Raw genomic sequence first — 22,192 nt, 5'->3', positions numbered from 1 at the left:
CATGTGACTGGTGCAGGTCATTGTGTGGAGGATTCACAGCATGTCACTCAGTGTGTCCGTGATGTTTGTCATGTGACTGGTGCAAATCTGAGGAGTACAAACATCTGAGAGTGAAGAAAATGGTGCTAGTTGAAGATGGCATGATTCCTGGAAATGACTTCTGCCATTCAGAACGAAAGACAGAATCTTCAGACAAATTTAAAGAACTGCAGATGTATTTTCTGCAGTGTTCGTTTGCATGATGTCCCTGGCTGTGCCAGGGCTCTCTGAACACAGTGTATATCCAGTGGGTGAGAATCGGCCGACATGGTCCTCCTGTTCCATGCTGCAGGAGTGAAGGGGAAACTGGACAATTTCCTGACCTGATTTCTCTGCACGTTTCTCAACTCTGAGATAAAAAAATTACTTTCGGATGTGTCCAGTTTAGCGTTGCTTCTTTTTTTTCTTTGGCAGCTCTGTATGTCTAAAGTTGTGGTCCACCAGATGCTGTGGACTCTGGGGGAGGGGAAGGGGGTTCATTGAGCCATGAACATTGTTTTGATGGGAAAGGGACCAGTTGTCAGTGAGTCTGCAGATTCAGCCTCCCTCATAGACAGCGCATCTTTAAAATGCTCCACACAGTTACGCCATATCCTCCCCTATTTTTCATCAAAGTCAGCTTTGTTCATGCGATTACTCAAACTACTACAACCACGTTATCAGCAAATGTGATGAAGATTGAACTTGACCTGGAATGGGGAGAATCACACTTTGACACAAATCCACATCGGGATGCAGGCAATTGTATTGTTTTTAAGGATTCTGCATCATTTTGCTGCTCATACTAACTGAGCACTTCCTCTATCTTTCACAATAAGAGTGCACCTCAAAAAGCCTTGAGGTGCATTGTGCAAAAAATGTGAGGCACTCGGCAACACAAAAGTGTAAAGGCCCACTGACACTTGCATGACTTTGATGGACGCACTTGCACACCCTGTGTCGTGCAGGAGAGTAAACTCGTCTTTAACGGGTGTAGACTGAACGCAAGAGGGTCGTTTGTGCATGTAATTGCGCAAAGAGAATTTTGAAATGTTCAAAAAATCTTTCACACATAAATGTCGTGCAGTGTGGCGCGATCAGCTTGCCAACGCTACGTGCGGCTCATCAAATGGAGTAAAGAAGTGAATGGAGCGAGTGGTTGCGTCAGCTCACCACATCAGATCGCAGCTCGTCTGAAGGATTATCACGAGATGTTAAATCTGTCATAAACGCACTTATACAGCTGCACACAAGAAGGAAAGAACATGCTGTTTACCAAGCCATGACAATGTAAACATGACAAATAATTACCTTTTTAGATGGTTTAAATGCTTTCTTTAGCTCACGCGAACGGCTCCGGCTAGAGCAGTCCTCTCTAATGCAGGAAGCGATTAGAGCCGTTTTCAGCAGCTAACTTGCAGAGAAAATGATTGATCTGCTACGAAATATTTATTTTATATACGCAGTATCCAGCGCAGCGCGAGTAACCGCCGGTGGAACAAAGCACAACGTCCAGGATTGTCACGACAACAAGCGTGTATCAAGTGTCAGTGCACCTTAAGTTAAGTGATGTGCTCATTATTTATGAAGTCCTACAATCATCCTTCCAAAGCCTGATAATTGTCTTAAAAAACTTTGGAGAGGCCGGCAAGCCCATAAAGACTTTGATCACTGTTTCAGTATCACAAACCTCCCTGGTACCAGAGGCATGGTTACAGAGAATGCATTTGATTAAAAGCAAAATTTAACAGGGATGAGAACAGTCAGGAACGTAGAAGACTGTTGGGTGACTCTGAGGGGGAGGGTGCTGGAGGGCACGCCCCTCCCACAAGGGTGAAATTTTTGAATTTTTCACACTCTGAAGAAGCTATTCTGGTGAATTTTAACAGAAGAAAATTTGATTTTATATGTATAAAAATGCTCATTTATACCTTAATTGCTTAAAATCTTTGCCACGAATGACAATTCATAATAAATTGTCAGAATTTATTGTGACCAGACATTCCAAATGAATGTCTCTCAATGAAACCAAATAGCCAGGATGTGTAGTCAGTCCAGTGTACATGTAAAATCCATTGAAGACCACACTACAAATTGTTGTGTGTTTGTTTTTTGTTTTTTTTTAATAAAAATGTAAAATCCAAGTTGACACTATCTGCAGTACTGAAAGGAATAACAAAAAACATGTACAGACAGTTCTAGCTAGTCTGTGTGGCATTTTACTCTTATTCAGTCATTTGTCAAACCCTGAGGTCTTCAACCTTTTTTTTCTATGTTCTTAGTTCATTTGTATTTTTCTCTTAATTCATTTTTTAATAAGTACTAACTTACCTCAGGAGTAGATATTCAGTCCAGTGTCAAAGCAGGCAGTTGCAGGGCTGCAGGTTGTCAGCGGTGTTGAGACCCCTGACACTTGCATGACTTTGATCTGTATACTTGCACACACTCTGCCGTGCAGGAGAATAAATTTGTCTCAAACTCATTGTAAACCTTTGTAAACTGTGCACGGCTCTGTGCACATGCACAAAGAAAATCTCAAAATCTCCATCACACATTAATTACATGAACTTCAAGTGAACATTGTGCAGATAATTCCAAAACACTACAGTGAGTGATTGTGTCAGTGCACCACATCAGAGTGCAGATCATCTGAACGATTATAACGAGATCTTAAATCTATCATAAATGTACTTTTTTTTTTATACCAAGCTATTGCAGTATAAACATTGCAAATAATTACCTTTTTAGACGGTTCCAAATTTGTTCTCCACTTCATGCGCAGACCAAAGTCATGCAAGTGTCAGGGCACTTTTACTTAAACCATCCACGCCCATGCAAACTTTTCTTTACAATCTTTATCGATCTTTCGAACACATTTACCATCTCTGTCTTTTATCTTCTCCAACACATGCATTTTCTAAGCCAGTAACTTTCCAAACTTTGTTTTTGCTTGCCAGCATTATGCATTCCATAATACATAGTTCTCACATGCGGGATCTCACAGGAGATGTTTTTCAGGAAAAGTAACATTTTTACCACTTAGGGTACCCCTACCCAGTCATGAACTACCCAACCTTTGTTTCATTAACTGGCTTAATTAACATTTGTGGATACAAATGATCTGCAGGATGACGTACTTAGCTCTAAAGCCCCTTTCACACTGGGGGTGCTCCCAGTTGCGTTGTGTGTCATTATGACGACGCCGCGTGGAAGCAACTCAGTGCCGAGACGATGCAGCTCGGCACCACAACAGCGCGAGGACGCAAAGGAGAAAGCAAGTCGGGCGCTGAAAAATTAAACCTGTTTAATTTTTTTGGCATCCTGTGCTCAACGCAGAAAGGAAGTGGTTCCAGCACAAGTCGAGGCAAAGAGGCGTAATTCGGGGCAAAGAGGTGTTACCCGGCGTGACTCGAAGCCAATTTATGATTCCTGCTGTGTTCCATTGTTCCCGCAGTATAAATCACGCAGGATTGTTTTTATACCGTGTACTTAATGCAGTAAAAACTACATGCTGAAGAAAAAAAATGCAGAATGATTGCCAGCACAACACCTGACATCTCTAGTCCACTCATGGACGTTCGTTCACGCGCGCACATGTGAACAATTAAAAGAAAAAAGAAAAAAAAAGTCTGGCTGCAGGCATTAGTTATTGTTCTCTGCTCAAACTCTTACATCACGGTTAAAAAAAAAAGGACATAAGTCCTGAGACAGGACATGTCAACATCAAGTAGAACTCCAGACATCCGCATTTGCTTGACGGTGTGCCCGCATCTCACAATCAGAGGAGGAAAGAAAAGAAAAAAAATTGTCTGCAGGCAGTTAGTTCCTTTCTCTGCTCAGACTCTATCACAGTTAAAAAAAGGACATAAGTCCAGGACATGTCAACATCAAGTAGAACTCCAGACATCTCCACATTTGCTTAAGGATGGTCCGCGCGCGCATCTCATGGTCAAGGGAGGAAAGATAAACTATAACAGAACTCAGAGCGCAGCCCTGCAGCTCAACACAACAAGTAGAAGAGAAGTCAGAGTGCACAGTCTGTCTGCAGCCAAACTGTGCACTCTGACTTCTCTGTGCAGAGAACCTGCAGGTTGCGTTCTCACCTCCTCTCTGCCCCCTGCTGCGCGCACCTGACGCAGAAATTCCTGCGTCGTCATGACGCCACAGGGAGCAACTGGGAGCAGCCCTGCTGTGAAAGGGGCTTTAGCCTACCACCTCTTCTTCTACCTACTCCCGGCAACCCTCTTGTGCACACTACGCTGCATAATGTAACAGCAATGTCTGGTGGCTAATGTGATTGTGGGTCTGTAACTGTCACAAACCCATCACAGCCAACCTCAATTTTTTTTTCTCACCAGGTTTGAAATGATAGACAGGTGACAAAATGAATCCCAAAAGTCGGGAAACTGCTGATCGGCAGGTGATTCTCATCCCTGATTTAAAGTGCATGCCATATTTTCCAGAGTGTATCACGGGGGAGGGGAGGGAGGAGCACTGTGATTTTAAACTCCTGTATGACTTGTATTCTGAAAATTCACACATTGGGTATTATAACTGAGTATTTATATAGGACTTTACCAAGAATCAAAGCACTAAGGAAAATAAATGCTAATAAAGAATAAATGGCAATACTAAAAAGTAAATTGCATCCATCCCGTCCATCCATTTTCTTCCGTTTTATCCGGAGTCGGGTCGTGGGGGCAGCAGCTCAAACAAAGCCGCCCAGACCTCCCAATCCACACACACCTCCTCCAGCGCCTCCGGGGGAACCCCAAGGCATTCTCAAGCCAGCCGAGAGATGTAGTCCCTCCCGCGTGTCCTGGGTCTTCCCCGGGGCCTCCTCCCAGTGGGATGTGCCAGGAACACCTCTCCAGCGAGGCGTCCAGGGGGCATCCGGAAAAGATGCCCGAGCCGAAAGAGTAAATTGCAACAACGTGCAAAAAAAAAAAAAAAAAAATTAAAGGGCTAATAAAACAGAAATAAGATGTGCCTTATTCTCTGGTGCAACTTGTATATGGACTTTTCCTCTTCAAGGTGCGTTTTTTTTAACAGGTGAAATTTATACCTGGGAAAAGACAGTATTTACTGTCAGAATTCACTCATTCATCCCGAGTAGATCTCAGGGTGTGTGTGCATCCATTATTTTATTGAAGGTTTGACTCTAGACCCCCTTGTGAAGAATTTCAAAACAAATAGGGGCCAGGCCAAATGTGGCCTGTGGGGCCACAAATTGACAGCCCTGATTTATGCACTGCACGGCAGCCAACTGAACAAGCCAATTGTCTGACAACACATCACACAGATTATAAGTGTGTTTAAATGACACTTTACCACAAGAATGCACATCTATTGTGAAATAGGTTTTGAGCCATTTTAACTGCACCAATTGATCATGCAAACGGAGATGGTGTTTCATGGGGGGGGGGTCTGCAGCATAAAACTGTGTGACTGAAGGAACCCCCCCAACCCCATATCAGTAGGAGTCAAATTCTGACATCTACTGCCTTCTATTAAAGCTCTGTCTGTGAACTACAATAGAGGACAGCAGACAGCTGAATGTGACATCACACAGTTAGCTAACCTCCTTGTTGGATAAAATAAAGTGCTGCAGATGGATGCGCTGAAATGAGTGACACCCAAATTAATACATCACCAAATGTGAAATTTATGCAAAATCATGCATTGCCACTGTTTAGTGGTGTAATGGACCTGTAATCCATATGGAAAGGGAATGTGACGTTTTCACATCAATGTGACGAAATGTTGGTTTCTTATCCTCCTCACAAACAGACTCGAGCTCTTCTGAATCCATCCACAACAAACCCAAAGCTCTTTAACGTTAAGGACAAAGTGTCTGTCGTCTCTTCAGTGTGCAATGGTGAGCCCAGTGAACCAATCGTTACACTCAAACTGTGAACCCTTCAGCCTCAGGATTTACTTTTCCTCAAATTTCTCTGTTTAGGCCCCCTGACACTTGCACGACTTTGATGCACGCACTGTCATGCAGGAGCGTGAACTCATTAACGGGTGTAGACTAAACATGAGATGGGCGCCGGCGCATGCAATTGCACAAGGAGAATTGAGGAAAATGTTAAAAAAATCTTTCACACGTCATGCAACAAACGTGAAGTGGTAGTGAACGTTGCGGGATCTACTCGCCACCACTACGTGCAGCTCATTAAGTAAAAAAGTGAACAGTGTGAGCGATTGCATCGGTGCACCGCATCAGAGTGCAGCTCGTCTGAACTACTATGAGCTCATACATGTACTTTTACAGCTGCGCACAAGAAGGAAAGAACATGCAACTGTTTTACCAAGCCAGTACAATGTAAACATGACAAGCAATTACCTTTTTAGAAGTCTCCAAATGCTTTCTCCACCTTGTTCAGCGCACCTGCATGAGAAAAGCGGCAGCGCTCCTTGGTGATTCCGGAAGTGATTAGAGGCGTTTTCAGCAGCTAACTCGGACAGAAAATGATTAGCCCTCCTGGGTCTAAGGCCTTTTTTGGCCATTTCTCTCGCCTGGACTTCTTTTTTTATTATGCTGTTATAACAACACCTTATGAGCCACAATCAAGTAGTATATACCCTTTTTTCAGGACAAGCTAAATTTTCATAATATACACACTTTGTTCTATTTGCATGAAGGTAGAAAAACGTATAGAACAAGAAATCCAAAGGAAAAATTCAGGCGAAAAATAAATCTTACAAATTTTTAATGGGAAAACACACTAAACACCAATGAATACGCAAAGTCACAGCTGAAATATGATCTTGGAGGTCTACTTCACCAATGTGCAAAATTTTGAATTTCTGGACTAAGTAAAAATACTCCTTTTTTTTCCAATAAATAATAAGTCACTCGTCTTGGCAGATTAGGTGTGGTGGTACTCAACAAAACACTTTCTGTCAGCCACCAGGCACAGAGGGACATCACATAGAAAACACTTGGGTGGGTGGGGCGTTCTTCAGGCTGGACAGGAGATGTAGATGGAGATTCTTGAGGCTCATCACTAAAACAAAAGAGAAATGTTACTTTGTGTATCTTGTAATACCTCTCATTATACTATTATTCTACTATTATTCTATTATAACAATATAGCATTTACACTGTAATCTCACAAAGACAAGTCGGCAAACTTATTGACTTCATCCCCCAGGGGCCACACCTAAGTACCCCCATCCCCCCCAGGCCAAAGGTGTGAAAAAGTGGGACAGACAGGAACAAAGGAGCTCCAAGTAAGCTCCCAAAGTAAAACTACAATCTTAGCTTTTACAGTCAGTACACATACATTACAGTTTGTGTGCATATGAGTGTAGAATCACTAAAATGTGAGTTTCACATAACAAATGCATAGACGCACATGTTCATCTTGTTTACATTGCTGGGCAGGGGAAAACTGCATATTCTCCAACAAAAAACATACACATAATGCACTGCTGTTTATCACAATTTACTACAGATATAATAGTTTTACTGCACTTCTTATTACCTATAGTAACTTGGATACTCACTCCTCAACTCAATCCAAAAGCACGAGATAGTCCAGCTCCTCATCTGTGTAAAAACTTCCCTCAGCGGACGAGCCTGACTCGACATCGCTGTCATCAAAAACCTGCTACAAAGCTTCCTGGACGATGAAAGTTTTCTTTGCTATTCTTGCTTCTTCCTAGAAAAAGTATATCAGATGGTTGCATGCAGCTCTGTGCATAAAGGCACTGGGGCACATGGAGACGGTTCCTTATTTTATCATAGCAACCGAGTCCAGAGCCGTTTCTGGTTTGACGTCATTACCGTCACCGTACTGTTTGTGCCATTCTGTAGTATATCTATTGTTTGTGCAGTGCACGTGCATAATTGCGCACGATATCCTTTGATATAGGCTCGTTATTTTCATGATTTGATCGCATTTATAGCGGTAAAAAATGTCAGCCAAGTGACTACAAGCGTACAGAGTTGAAGCAGATCATTCTCTTGTAGTCAAACAACCTTTGTCATGAGTATTTTGCACTCTGATTGGAGAACCACGTCACATGCGTAAGGCACACACTGCCGTTGGACAGGCACATTCAGAGCTTTAGAAACACAGGTTGCGGAGGGCCAAACTGGAAACCAGCGACATGCACTGAAAGCGTGAAATCTCAACTTTATTCTGCAAAAGAAAGTAAGTTGATAGCTTCTACGGATCAAAAAAAACATGCGAAAATGTAAAGCATACTCTTTGAGGTCGTATACGACCTCGTCGACCTCCGAGGGTTAATCTGGTAAAAAGTAATTATTTTATATACGCAGCGCACAATGCATGGCATCCAGTGGAACAAAGCACAGCGTCCAGCTGGGAGCATAGCGGGTGGGATCCTCACAACGATGTGCATGCATCAAAGTCATGCAAGTGTCAGGGGGTTTTTACTGAATCACATCCTTGGTCACATTATATATTAAAAAAAAAAAAAATCTGGCTTGGTGGGGGTTCTTGGTGGCCTGGTGGGCACCTTTATTACTTTAAGGGGAATATTGAAAGCATTTTATGTTGTTTGACTTAGAAGATTTTTATAGTAAAATTTCAGTTGCTGACTATGCCAGGTGAAATGAGCACATGAGCTTGGCAGACTTGCGTGCAGGCAAACGCGCATGCATTTGTTGGCAAACTGGAGATCTTCTGCCTCTCTTTGCTGCTCACTATTTATTGGAACCGCATGACTAGCCCCAAATGGCTCCCATTTGCATGCCCTCCCAACTTTCTATGGTGTGTGGGTGGGTGGGTGGGGTTGGCAGGGCAGCATAGATAGGTGGCACACAAAAGATAGGTGCGCCAAGCTTATGGTATCATATTCAACAAGACTTGAGGCTGTAATTGCTGCCAAAGGTGCACCAACAAATTATTGAGCAAAGGGTGTGAATACGTATGTACATATGTGATTTCTTAGTGTTTTTGTTTTTTTATTTTTTTTTATCTTTAATAAATTTGCCAAAAGGTTGTCATTATGGTGTGTTGTGAGTAGACTTTTGAGGGGTGAAAATGAATTTACTCCATTTTGGAATATGAAAATGTAGAAAACAAAATGTGGATTTATTGGTTTTCTGCTCAGATAGAATGCTATCTGTGTCTGGACTCAGTCTTAGTCTCTTTTAGTGACCTTGGGTTTAGACCCTGAATTAAAAGAAACCCTTTTGTTTCTTATGCATTTTCAAAAAAAAAAAAAAAAAAGACTTAATTTGCCTGGATAACTAGAAGTTATGGCTTCAGGTGGGAAAATTAATAAGAGCGGTTGGAGAGTTTTCACTTTAAATGCTTTCTATTTATTTATTTTTTTTATTATCATTTCTTTTTATTGTGCCCTTTATATTAGGGTTTTTCCCCCCGGGGACGAGTTGTCTCCACTCTAGTGTCACATGAAGAACACTGAAAACTGACACCTTGTGAGACTGGGAAGGGTGAGGTCTTTGGGGGCTGGCGAATGTGGGGTGTACTGTGAAACTAATGATGCCCTCTGCTCCCTAGGAAACGCACCTCTACGGGTGTCAACAAAGCACTGTTTAGTTGTCCTTGAACTGTATTTTCAGTGACATTCAACAGTGTAAGCTCTAATTGTGAGCTCTTCATGGAAGGGAGTTTTTTCTTTTTGGTATGAAACCTCATGATTACTCATAAATACAACTATAGACTTTGAAATGAACATTAGAAATGACTAAAGTGGCATTAAAATGCAAAACAAAACAAAAAAAACCTGCAGCCGAAGACAACTTCCAAAAGGTTACAAAGTGCATGTATCACAGTGGCACCTCATAAGCCTTGAGAAAGCAAAAGTTAAGGTTACTTTGAAATGTAGACACATTATTAGGATCCGATTTGGATCTTATTGCAGCTGCAGTTTAAAGGAACCACACTGACGACCCAAGAGGTCTGGTTGGCCTTCATCAGTATACAGATCGATTTAGTGACTTCAGCGAACATCCATCCAGTAAGCTGTTTTCAGTTTGTTTTTAACGCCCTTGCTCCAGTTAATAGGTCATGGTGGGGGGCAGCGTACCCCCGGATGGGCCCGCCAGTGTAACGTACGTGCGATGCATATAGACAAACACATTCACACTCTCACTCACACCTACAGACAGTTTTAAAATTGTGGATGGTGGATCGTAAGGGGTCTGGAATCGTTGGTTATCAGCACAGAGGCATTGCTGTCATCAACTGGTTTTTCACAATCAAATTTACATTTGACCTGATAAATTGTCAACAATTACAACTGTGCTTAAAACTTGGTGTGTCCATTGTCTGCCTGCTAAACACGGATTCTGTGCTGTTGCTCCACCCAGCTAATAAGTCTAGCAACCGCCGGCTGAACCGTGGGTGGACCCTAACGAGGCAGCACACTCTCATTTGAGGGGACAGCCTGCACAAACACAGCATCACTTCTAACGGAAAAATGGTGTTGTACTGTTTTTGTTTTGGCTGCAATCACTGAAACAGTCGCAAAAAGTGCAGGTTTTTTTTTCAGTTTCCCGTGAAGAAGGGAAGACATAGGCAAATGGAAGAGGTTTGTGTTGGTAAGTGTGAGCCTACACAGCTTGACAGAGGTAGCTATGTTTTCTCGCCTGCACATGTTTGAGCTTCGGGTCATAACAAACCACACACGTCCACTTTCTGCCACACTGTCACTTTTTCTTTGCATTTTCACTTTGTTACCGTGTAACTTACCCAAAGTGCTATATTTCTGACGGGGACATACGTGGGCTGTCCCCAGAGTAGGATTATTGTCATATTTTTAACCCTTTAGCATCCACCCTCAAACAAGACTGCGCTGCCCAATACATCCTCACTGACTCAAAGAAATGCTTGGTCAATTTGGAGTTGAAACATTAAGGCACAGATATTTTAAATGAACAGTTTTTTCAATTTCATATGTTAATGCTGCAGTGAGGCAGCATCTGTACATGCACTGCCAGTACCCATTCTACGTAGTTTTAGGTGATTAAAAACTCTAACTAACCCCATAATGCCTGCCCCACATTTGGTTTAGTGTTTCATTGTCAGTTGGACAGACTGTTCATGACTGATGGACCCTCAACAGTCTGAGTATATTTGTGAGGCTTTTGTGAGTTTGTGAAGAGTCACGGCCTGCCATTCCCAAAGCGGCAGTGTGTCTCACACGCCGACTCACCGTCAGCACTAAACCAGCTGACCTGTGATCCTTTGGCTGTCATCCACGTTCCCCCGCCACCGTCTTGCAATCCAATCGCATGCTCCGTCTCTGTGACCCTGGGAGCTCGCTGCTTGTCTCTGTTTGTGTTACTGTCCTTCCTTCTGCTTCAAAAACATGTCAATGATATAAAGCGGGGATTGTGTGTGTGTGTGTGTGTGTGTGTGTGTGTGTGTGTGTGTGTGTGTGTGTAGGGGGGGGTGGGGGGGTGTTATCTCTAGTTATCTGGCTTCAGGTTAACGTTATGTTCTGATTAAGCGCTGCGAGGCCACTTGATTTTTTTTTTTTTTTTTTTTTTTTTTTTTTTTTTAAGGCAAACTGTCTGTGGAGGCACATGGCCATAAAGCAAGCAAGCTCAGTGTTGTAAGTGAAAGTGTTAACATATATGCATCTGTGCACGTGAAGCATGAACAGCTCTGAAAGTGTGTGTGTGTGTGTGTTGGTTTTTGTTTTTTTTAATGGAAAGCAGCATGTTTTTAAAGTAGTGATTTCTAAGCTTCCTCGTGGAGTCTGGGGTGTGTGTGTGTGTGTGTGTGTGTTTGTGTATTAGGGGTGTCGGGAAAAATCGATTCACGTCCGAATCACGATTCTTATTATTACGATTCTGAATCGATCCAAATGTCCAAGAATCGATTTTTTTTTTAAAAAGCATTTTTTATAACATTTTCTTGCTTACTCGCTGCGTGTACTGTTTGTCAGGCAACGGCTTCTGTACTATAGCGTCCCCGCGAGGGGGGGTTGTCCGGCGTGCTTCAAACACTCGTGAGCTGCAGAGTTCAGTGGCTGTAGCTTAGCATAGCGGATGAAGAGCTAATTCAGCCAGCACCGTCTTTGCTGAAGGCAAATGTTTGGGCGCATTTTGGATTTTATTTGCTGCGTAAGGAGCTTGACTTATGCAGTGTGCAAAAGCTGCAAAATGAAAGTCAAGTACTTCGGAAACACTTCAAATCTGCAAGCCCACGTGCTACGTCATCACCCGGAGCTAAAACAGGGGAGCAGTGGTCTCTGCCGACTACTGACCAGCGCTTCGCTAAACTGCCAGCCAACTCCGAACGAGCAAAGCAGATATGTAAATTTACATCTAGAATCACTTGATTAACCTTGTAAAGCTGCATTTTCTTAAACATAAACATTTTTTAAGTAATATAACTATTTGAGCTCTTTGAATCGAAAATTGATTCTGAATCAAATCGTCACCCCAAGAATCGAGATATATATATGGGACACAGACCTTCGACAAGTTCAATGATGACTAACCTTGATGTATTTTAAGAGGTTTTAAAAGTCCACATTTGGTTTCAATCTGATCTGTTTTGTGTTTGAGTGACGCGGGTGACAGCCAATTAGAGTAGAGCTGCACTGTGACGTCAGTTGCAGGTCTCTTCATAACCGCTTCATTTTGTGTATTTGTTTTTCATATGTTATGAAACGCTAGTGAGAAATAAACACTTCTAAATCTGAAAACGCTGTTTTTAGAACCCGATAACAATTCTGAACTTATTTGCAGGATATTTTGCATGGTTGCGTCATTTCCTGGTGTATTCACTTGCTAACAGCTTCATTTCTGGTATATTATGTAAAAGCTAGTGAGAAATAAACACTTCTAAATCTGAAAACGCTGTTTTTGTAACCTGACAACAACTCTACAGTCGTTTACAAGATGTTTTGCAGAGTTTAGCTTGCATGTTAATTTTTGCTGATTCAAAGCTAACATTTTATGGTGTTAAATTTGTCTCATTAATAACTGCGAAACACAACATATCCACTCGACAGTCACGTGTGGCTCACGCTGGAAACCTATTCAAACAGCGGCCAAGATGAGGTCGCACTGCCATCCGATTGTGGTTACAACATTCACACGGCATATCGTATGTAGGTCAGAGAAATTGGGCCGTAGCCGAGGGGCTGCACAAAATTATCAGCCAGCCTTCACATCAGCAGCCGATTGGTGGCGGGCAAGTATCCATTCAACCTTTCGGCTGGAGTCCAGGTGCCACCCACAAACATCCAACACAACTCGCAAGGCACATAGAAAATGCGGAGCCATTTGCGCAGCCAGCACGAATGTACAGCACAGGACACCACTTTCGAGCTGCAGTCCAGGTGTCGAAAGCTCAAAGGGCTGTCATTGTGACTTCTCCCCCAAAGCAACACAAATGGTGAGCGAGTGTGTCATGTGTTTCCCCCGAGCAACACAAATGCTGTGTGAGTGTGTTGTCTTCCTCCCCAGGCAACACGCACCACGATCCAACATCGTCGATGTGTGGCTGAGGTGCCGATAGCTTGAACAGTAGATGGATCACTGTCCAGCGCAGTTCGCACATCTGGACGGCTGTCATGTCCATGATGGAACAGCCATCATGGCCACTGAAGGTGGAATGACCGGCCAGCAGCGTGCCCACACCACCGCAACAGAGATAAAAATAAAAACCCAGTTGTATGTCACAGCGCCATTGTGCCATCCAACTGGACAGCAAAATCATGTGACACGCAGTCGGTGATTATCATGGCCCACGCGCCCACCGAGGCAGTCAGATGATACCAGCGGACGCAGGCGTCCCGAAACAGTTAGTGATCACACGTGTTCACCAAGGCGATCTTCGTGTTGCAGCTCACAGCTGGAGAACACATATTGTACCATGAAGAATATCACCTCAACACACCACCACGATGTGCATGAGTCTGCAGGCTCTCGAGACATGGTGAAAAATTAAAAAAAAAAGCTCAACGGCCCACTGTGCCTCTCATGACATGTGATCACAACGTCCACACGGTACCGCTGTCATGTAACAGCCTGACTGACAAGTGTGGCCAGCTCATTTGCCCACATCCTGGAGCCGTGAGCCCATTCATGTGAGCGCTTGCTGCTCCAGATGGGTGGGCGTGTTGCTCGTTGGTCATGTGATGTCCGTATTGACATGATCACACACGTTTGCACCCACTACAGTTATTTGCTTGTCTAGGGACCGTGGTTGACATGTAATCATGTCATGGGTTGGATGTCATTTCAAATCAAACAGGGAGGGAGCTGCTCGTGACCAGTCACTGTGCTTGTGGTTTGTGCCGCTCCACATCGCAGCTGCCATGTCAGCACAACGCAGTCACATGTACTCCAATCACCGATGTACAAGGCACGGTGGTCCACTCCTGTCTGCAAACGATGGTGACATGGGGAAAAATAAAATGCATATGGCCTTTGGAATGCATTCAGATGCACCTCAGTGCGCACTGGAGACACCATCAGCCAGACTGCCACATGTGAAAATATCCGCCTGATCATGCAAACTGCCTGCTGGCGGGGCAAATGTCACATCCACCACGTGAGTTATAGTTCACCAGATGCGGTGTCCTTCGATGTGGCGATTGGCCAGAGCTGACTGGAAGCGCAGAGCTAGCTGATGTGTTCATGATCTGATGGCATTCATGTCAGTTCATTAATTCCTTGTGTACATCCATGGGAATGGCTCATGAACAAAAAGGAACGTCAGGACGATAATGCTTGTATTCTGTTTTTTATAACGGGAATTAAATATTGTAACAGACAAAACATCTATTTGTTTCCTAAATTCCAACACACTGTCAAGTCATTTCAACAGTCTATTCATTGTTCTTATGTTCTGTGCTGTCTCATTATGTTGCCCTCACATATTTTCTTTGATTTATGTATATTTGTACAATATGTAATTGCTTCCGCTGCTGTGTGAGCACGATGTGGTATCACACCTCTCACATGGTCGCACTGTGTTCATGCGCATGCACAAAACCATCGCCATGGGATCGTACGGCATCCATACACATCTGTCCCTCCTGACAGCGGCTGGAATTTTTCGAGGTTCACCAATTTGGCCTGTTTCAGCCTCATTCGCCGAACTTTATGGTTGAAGGGGCCATGATAAAGCAAAAATTGCTGAAGTCAAATGTTTAGAGAAATGTAGAGAGAGAACAGTAACAGTCCAATATAAATATGTGGTTTTATGAAATGGTAATAACGTTGTATTCTAATCCATGTGACAGACTGTGGATTGTAGTTTTGTCATTTTGCCAGTCTGGTAAAATGACATCTTTTTATACAACTTGTATCATCACGATACAAGTTGGATGAAAACACTCTCCTCTGGTGGGGAAAAACTGACCTGACCCAACCAAAAAGTTGATTTTTATTTTTATTTTTTTGGGGGGGGGGGGGGGGGGGGGGGATTTTTCTTTGTGGGTAAATAGACCTGAAAATGTATCTGAAATTTCAGGTTGTTCTGGGGGAGAAACCTCAGACCCTTTGCCAGGGGCTTCGGGCTTTTGGCCATTAGAAAAACTTTCAATTTATTATATTTATATAGCGCCAAATCACCACAAAGCTGCCTCAAGGCACTTCACACAAGTAAGCTCTAACCTTACCAACCCCTAGAGCAAGCACACAGGTGACAGTGGTAAGGAAAAACTCCCTCTGATATTGAGGAAGAAACCTCAAGCAGACCAGACTCAGAGGGGTGACCCACTGCTTGGGCCATTCTAACAGTTACAAGATTTTTACAAAGTTTTATAAAGTTTGGAAAAAATAAAACATCAGCTGCAACAATTCCAGGCATGGGATCCTGCCGTCAGTCCAGCATCCCACCATCCACCGATGCCACTCTCACATATTTAACTCCGCAACTCTGACCGACAGGAGGAAAAAAAAAAAGCAGAATTAGTCGGCCGTAAAAACCACACCTAAGGTATAATTCATCAACATTAAATCACCAAGAAAGCACAGAAAATACTAAGGTGATTGCTGACTGCTAGCTCTAAGCTTCACTACTCAATCTTCCTGTCAGCACTATATTTATGATTGCATATATCGGTCCACATTCAAATCAAGGTGGCCTCAAATTGGCCAGGTGAAAATTTTGTTTTGACCTAAAATATGTTTAGTGAGGACTTCTAACCATTTGGTGTCAGCCAAATTAAAATCCTTTCAAACTCAAATCCTCACCTTGGTTACTGGTAGGTTTGTTTTAACTGTTGTTTTCAAATATGCTGTAATAAGGGTTCCATCTAACCTGAAACCACAGATTTAAACTCTGTAGTGGTAAAATTACTAATTAATTATATGAAAAGGTTTTTTAAATTCGGTGTAGTCATTTCTCAGAGTTGATCATGTCAGTGTTGCTTCATTTCTCTGCCAGTGTAACGTCTTTCTCTAAAGGTGTTGTTTTAACCTAGTCATTGAGATAAGTAAATGGAGTTCCTGGGATGTGGTGCTATGCTCTCACCTCACCACCAGAAGGTTGTGGCTTGAAATCCAACCTGACGTCATTCTTTCTTTCAACAATAGCCAAATGCTTGCACTTAAATAGTGTTAAAGTTCTCTGCGTAGTGTTGCAAATACACTGTGATATGTAATAAAGTTGAAACAACAGAGTTCATATTTTCATGCTATAAAGTGCAACATTAAGTTCAAATGGGTGACAATTTAATAAACTTTATGGTGTTAATTCAGCGTGCATCATTTTAAAATTAACACTGATTTTTGTCCCCCCCTCCCACTTTCCTAGATTTTAATGTTTTCAGACTTGAAATGCATCTTCTGTACTGTTTTTGTTGTTCTCCTACCGGCCATTTAATCACATTATGTACTGATTTTATTGATGGCATCAGACCTCTTTCATGTTGACGCTAACACTACCATCCCATCTTGTGCCCTGGTTGCTCTGCGCTGCCAGCTGACCCACTCACCAGCAGAGGAACAGAAGATGCCCACAGTACGAGACTAGTCTGCCCGCCCCCTTCCCTCAGCCAGCCACTCTGCAAGGTGCCAGTGATGGCTTGAGAGTGCAGTGCGGTGTGCTGTGATGGACTGAAGTGCCTTTTTATCTTCTATGTATGTGATTTGAAGTGGAGACGTTATGCTGATTGCAGTGTGACTCTTTTCCCTATTATGGCATGGTTTGGGGTTTGCAGTGGCAGCTGGTGTGTGGTTGGAGGCGCGGGGAGGGGCCGTGGGTGCATGCTCATATCTTTTGCTGTGTTGACTTCATGGCTGCCTCTTATTTGTGCTGTTCTTCCTGTTATCCCAAGACTGATATTTTATGACGATTATTATTAGTGTAAGTCACAGTGACGTTTGCTGCACATTTGTTGTCGTTTTGGGGTGTGCACTCACTGGAAGTGGCTCTCCAAAACTGTTGCATCATCCCTTTTGTATGAAAATCTTCCCTGGAGAGGATGAACACAGCAGGAATACTTCAAGACTTGAGTACAAAAAAAAGAGCACCCCCAAACAAGACCACACCTCTGCCGCAGTCAGCAGTGCAAGAGATTGTACAGTCCCCAGACCCCACAGCGCCAATCAGGTAGATGTGAGGGCCAGCCCAAGAGTCCCAGCAGAGCTCAGCACCCAGCCCTGATGAGCTCCCTCGTCTCCATTAGCTCCCACAGTTTAGCATCGCCACCTGAGACGGTCTGGGTGGGATTTACATACCGAGTGAGAAGTAAAAGTCTGACTTCTGCACTGCTGCTGCACGCTTCCCCTTTTTGTGTGCGTTTTTCAGCGAGTGAAGAGCAGCAGCTGCTAAAACACTTCACTGATGCCTGAGCTTGAAAAGCTGCCAGTAACGGCTGACTCTGTCATTCACCCCCCCCCAACCCTTCCCGTGTTACCTAACAGGTTTTGTAGGTTTTACTAACCGACACAGACGAGGTTGAGTCACCTTGGCCTCCTAACCTCGCTGGCTCATGTCTATTTAGTCTAAAATAACAGTTACTAGTCATGTGAGCGCTGCACAGGTCCAGAACGCTTCCAGAGAGTTTATGTTCCCTACATGCCAGCTGTTTGGAGCAGTGTAAACAATAGAAGCCAGGCCTTGGGATTTCTTTGCTTTGCTGCTGCGGTTCCTCTTCCTAACACCGTTTGTCCTTTGTCTGTCTGCAGGTTGGCCCACCCTTATATTTACCCACAAGCCTTTGTGCAGCCGAGTCTGGTCCTGCCCACTCAGGTCTCTACCTCCATCAGCACCAGCCCCTACCTGGACTACAGTGCAGCCTACACCCAGTATGCCCAGGCTGCCTTTGAGCAGCAGTATCCATATGCCGCTTCGCCAGCCGGCTTCCTGGGCTACAGCTACGCTGCCAGCCCTGCTGCCACTGCCGGCCCGGCTGCCGCCGCCACTGCCCCAACCGCCATCCATCCCAGCCTTCCCTCTGCCACCGCCCCGGCCTTTCTGCACTATGCCCCACAGCAGCACATCCAGCCGGATCGTATGCAGTGAGCACAGGAGCCTTACAGCGGAGGAGGACGGCAAAGCGCTGCGCTGGGCAGCCTGCAGTCATCGCTGTCATCAGCAGGGACTTTTCAGGAAAATGGGTGGGACTATTGCACTATACCATCAGGATGAGCCCTTTGCTCAGTGGTTAAAGGTAAAGGGGTGGGAGGGTCTTGAACTATCAAGGTTTAGGTTGGCAAGCTAAATGGCATAATGTATGTGTTCGCTTCCAAAGGGCTTCCAGAAGCTGACACTTCATTTTTTTTTTTATCATTATTGTTGTTTTTTACCCTCCTTTTGTTGTTGTATTTGTTTGTATACCATTATTATTATTATTATTATTATTATTTTTGATTTACATAGTGAATCAGTGGAAGTTTTGTATGTTTGTGGTACATACCAAGTTTTGAGAGCTGTGTGTGACACGTGTCACCTCTTTCCTCCCAACTGTGGAGTATTTGGGTTGGATATAAATGGTACTGCTGTTGTAAGACACTGGAGGACAAGTCGAGGAAAAAACAAAAATGAGATGGCGTCTGACGGCACCACAGGCTCATGAAGGTGGAGTCCCGTCCCGGTACCATCCACCACCTGATGAGCAAAGCTTCAGCTGTGCTCGGAGGATGAGCAGATTTCACCTTACAAAGGAAAAAAGTTTCACTAAAACTGTGGGAGTTCCTTTGTTTCAAAGACTGATGTCAGGACTACATTTATTCTTTCTGTTTCAATTAAAGAGGCCTTAATAAAACTTTTTTTTTTTTTTTTTTTTTTTTTGAATCTGTTCTTTTGAGCTCCCGCTTTCCCCCTCTTGATCACTGCAGCCCACAGAGCCCTCCATAACTGGCTGGAGGTCAGTCCTGTTTTGGTTCTTTTTTTAGCTTTTCGGATGTAGATAATCATACACATTTTGTGGGTAATGGGTGTATATCTGTTTGAAGGTAGCTGACACTGAACACCAGTGTGTATGCCCCACCACCGCCACCACTGTTCTCCCAAAAGGACATTCATGTACAGCATTTTAAAATGTCTTCAGTTACCATGTGCATTCACGATATTTATATTTAGGTATTTATAAAAACATACTAAGTTAAAACAGCTTTTTTTATAGCTGCGTAGTTATGGCATTGTTTAACTTTTAGAAGCATTTCTGCACAACCCCATTTTCACCCTCCAGTATCCTGTTGACATGTCTGTAGAATGCAACAATTGCAGTAGTCGTATGTAGATGCTTTACATTAGATCAGAGATTTTTTTTTTCCCTCAGTCCCTACGAAGAAGCCATGCAATAAAATAATTTGTACTTAAGAGTTCTCTTGTCTCTTTTGTGTTGATTGCAGTAGTAACGAGTTAAATTAATCTAGAAAGCATATTGAGCTATTGATGACATTAGAAAGTGACTTTTAAATAAAAATCTGGGCCCTTTAGCAAAGTCCATCTTAAACTTGCTCCTGGCATGTGGTGAGCGCCTTGCACAGCAGAGCCCTGACATTATGGCAAATGATCTGCTTGCAATGCATTCAGACACCACTATGGTTCTGGTGCTCTTAGATCTCAGTGCTGCATTTGATATGGTGAATCACCATATTCTACTCAAAAGGCTGGAGAATCATTCTGGGATTACTGGGAGCGCCCTTGCATGGTTGACACTACCTGACCAGTCATTCTCATTGTGTTTTGTACAGCAACACTACCTCTAACCTTAGTGACATGAAATTTTGGGTTCCATAGGGTTCTGTCTTAAAACCCCCTGCTTTTCTCCCATTATACAGAACCCCTTGGGCGTATTTTGGGATTATCTTTCATTGCTATGCTGATGATACTCAATAGGGCACCGCAGGCTCATTAGAACCCTGTGTGATATGGTGGGATTTGGCCACTTATGGGGACAGCCATTCCCGTTGTGCAGTATATACACAGCATAACTTCACGTGGAAAAATGGTGTACTGTTTTCGGTTGCGAAAAGGTTTTTTTTTTTTTGGTTCCCATTGGAGAAGGGAAGACGAAAATGGGAGAGGTCAGTAAGTATTAGCCTACACAGCTAACCAGAGTAGCTGCTTTCTCGCAAAACCGCCTCGACACATTTGAGCTCCAGGTACATAAACTGCAACATATGTCCAGTTTCCCACCACGTCACTTTTTCTTTGCATTTTCACTTTGCTTGTAATTTGCCCAAAAACTCAGAGAAAATGACATGTTTTTTCCCTTGAAGTAGAGAAATTACATCACGTGTCATAGTTTACTCCTTTAGTGCCCACCTTCAAACAAGACTGTGGTGTATGCCGATAACTGCTGGTAATCTCGTTCACATAAAATCCTTAGAAGATTGCCTTGCATCAGTGATAAGCTGGATGTCTAGCAAGTTCCTACTTTTAAACTCTGATAAGACTGAAATGATGGTTCTTGGTCCAGTGAGACATCTGCATCAATTTGACCAGTTAATGCTTAGCCTAGGCTCGTGTCTCATACATCACACTGACAAAGTGAGGAACCTTGGTGTAATTTTTGATCCTACATTGTCCTTTGACCTCCACATTAGATATTATTGTACTAGGACTGCTTTCTTCCACCTGCAAAATATAGCGAAGATTCATCCCATCCTGCCTATGGCTGATGCTGAGACCCTGATTCATGCATTTGTTTTTTCTAGATTGGACAAGGAGAAAAGGTGTAATATAGATGATATAATCAGGTAAATGAATTCATTTGACTACTACGTTTCTTCTACCCTTTCATGGGTGAAGATAACCTGCCTCTTTCCTTCAACCGAGACCACGACTGAACACATTTTGATCCTTTGGTCCTGACGGTGTGAGGGAGCTTTCACACCTGGTGTTTTGTGCAACACCAGTTGTTATGGCAGGCACCATGGCAGTGGTGAGGGTTGCACTAATTTCATCACACACACAGGGTTGCGTGACCTGAAAAGTTTGGGAACCACAGCTCCTAGAAGTTTACAGCAAGTGGATGTCTTATTAGTCTTTAAGATGTTCCATCACTGATCAAATGACACCTTCAGTTTTAAAAATAAATATTCAATACATACCTTGAGCAGGACAGAGACTGATTTATAACAAAGTAAGTTGTTCTGTTCAACAAAAGACATGAGTAGAGCAGCTTTTCTTGAGTCTGTCTAGTCATTTCCAGCAGATTGTTAGGTGTCTCCTCGCTTACTGATGAAGTATCCTTAAATAGTTCATCCATGATGTCCATCTTTAAATTTAAGGAATAGATGCAAATGTCAAATCCAATAAATGGAACATTTTGACTTCAGCTTCTTCCGAACTGCAATACATCTCTTTTTTTTAATCAAAAAGTGAAATGTGCCAAAGGAGCCGACACATTCATCACACATTAGTTTCCCACCATGCCACATGCCCACACTGCTGAGTGTTACTCTGGACTGTTGAAATGATGCTGCATTGCATCACAAATCATTGCCACGTGAGACCAAGCAAATCCTAATTCTGCATTTTTAAGCACAAAAGGCCACAGATTTAAGGTAAATGGCTGGTGTTTTTTTTAATCTTTTAAGTCATTTTATTTTGTTTTTTGAATCGGTTTGTTTGAGGCACCTTGAGGCGACTCTGTTGTGATTCGGTGCTATATAAAATGAATAAGTTGAAATTGAATTGAACTGTGAGATGTGGCCAGTTCGAGGACAACATGAAAAATGTGAGATGTCCAACATGTTTAGATTGGGCTCATTTTTTTGGCAATGGAAACATGGGAAGAGTTT

The 22,192-nt window shown here is 43.1% G+C and overlaps 1 protein-coding gene across 1 annotated transcript in view; it reads left to right on the top strand.

Moving 5' to 3' along the window:
- LOC117507372 (RNA-binding protein 38-like) overlaps nt 1-19,758 on the top strand; it is a 43,158-nt gene extending 23,400 nt beyond the window's left edge. The window contains 1 exon segment of the mRNA XM_034167217.1: nt 18,125-19,758. Coding sequence (XP_034023108.1) covers nt 18,125-18,461 — 337 coding nt within the window. The 3' untranslated portion in view covers nt 18,462-19,758.
- The last annotated feature ends 2,434 nt before the right edge of the window (nt 19,759-22,192 follow it).

Source organism: Thalassophryne amazonica, chromosome 3, assembly GCF_902500255.1.
Source record: "Thalassophryne amazonica chromosome 3, fThaAma1.1, whole genome shotgun sequence".
In the NCBI taxonomy this organism is placed as follows: domain Eukaryota; kingdom Metazoa; phylum Chordata; class Actinopteri; order Batrachoidiformes; family Batrachoididae; genus Thalassophryne; species Thalassophryne amazonica.
The sequence above is the reverse complement of the archived record's forward strand: the minus strand, read 5'-3'. Positions and strand labels throughout refer to the sequence as shown.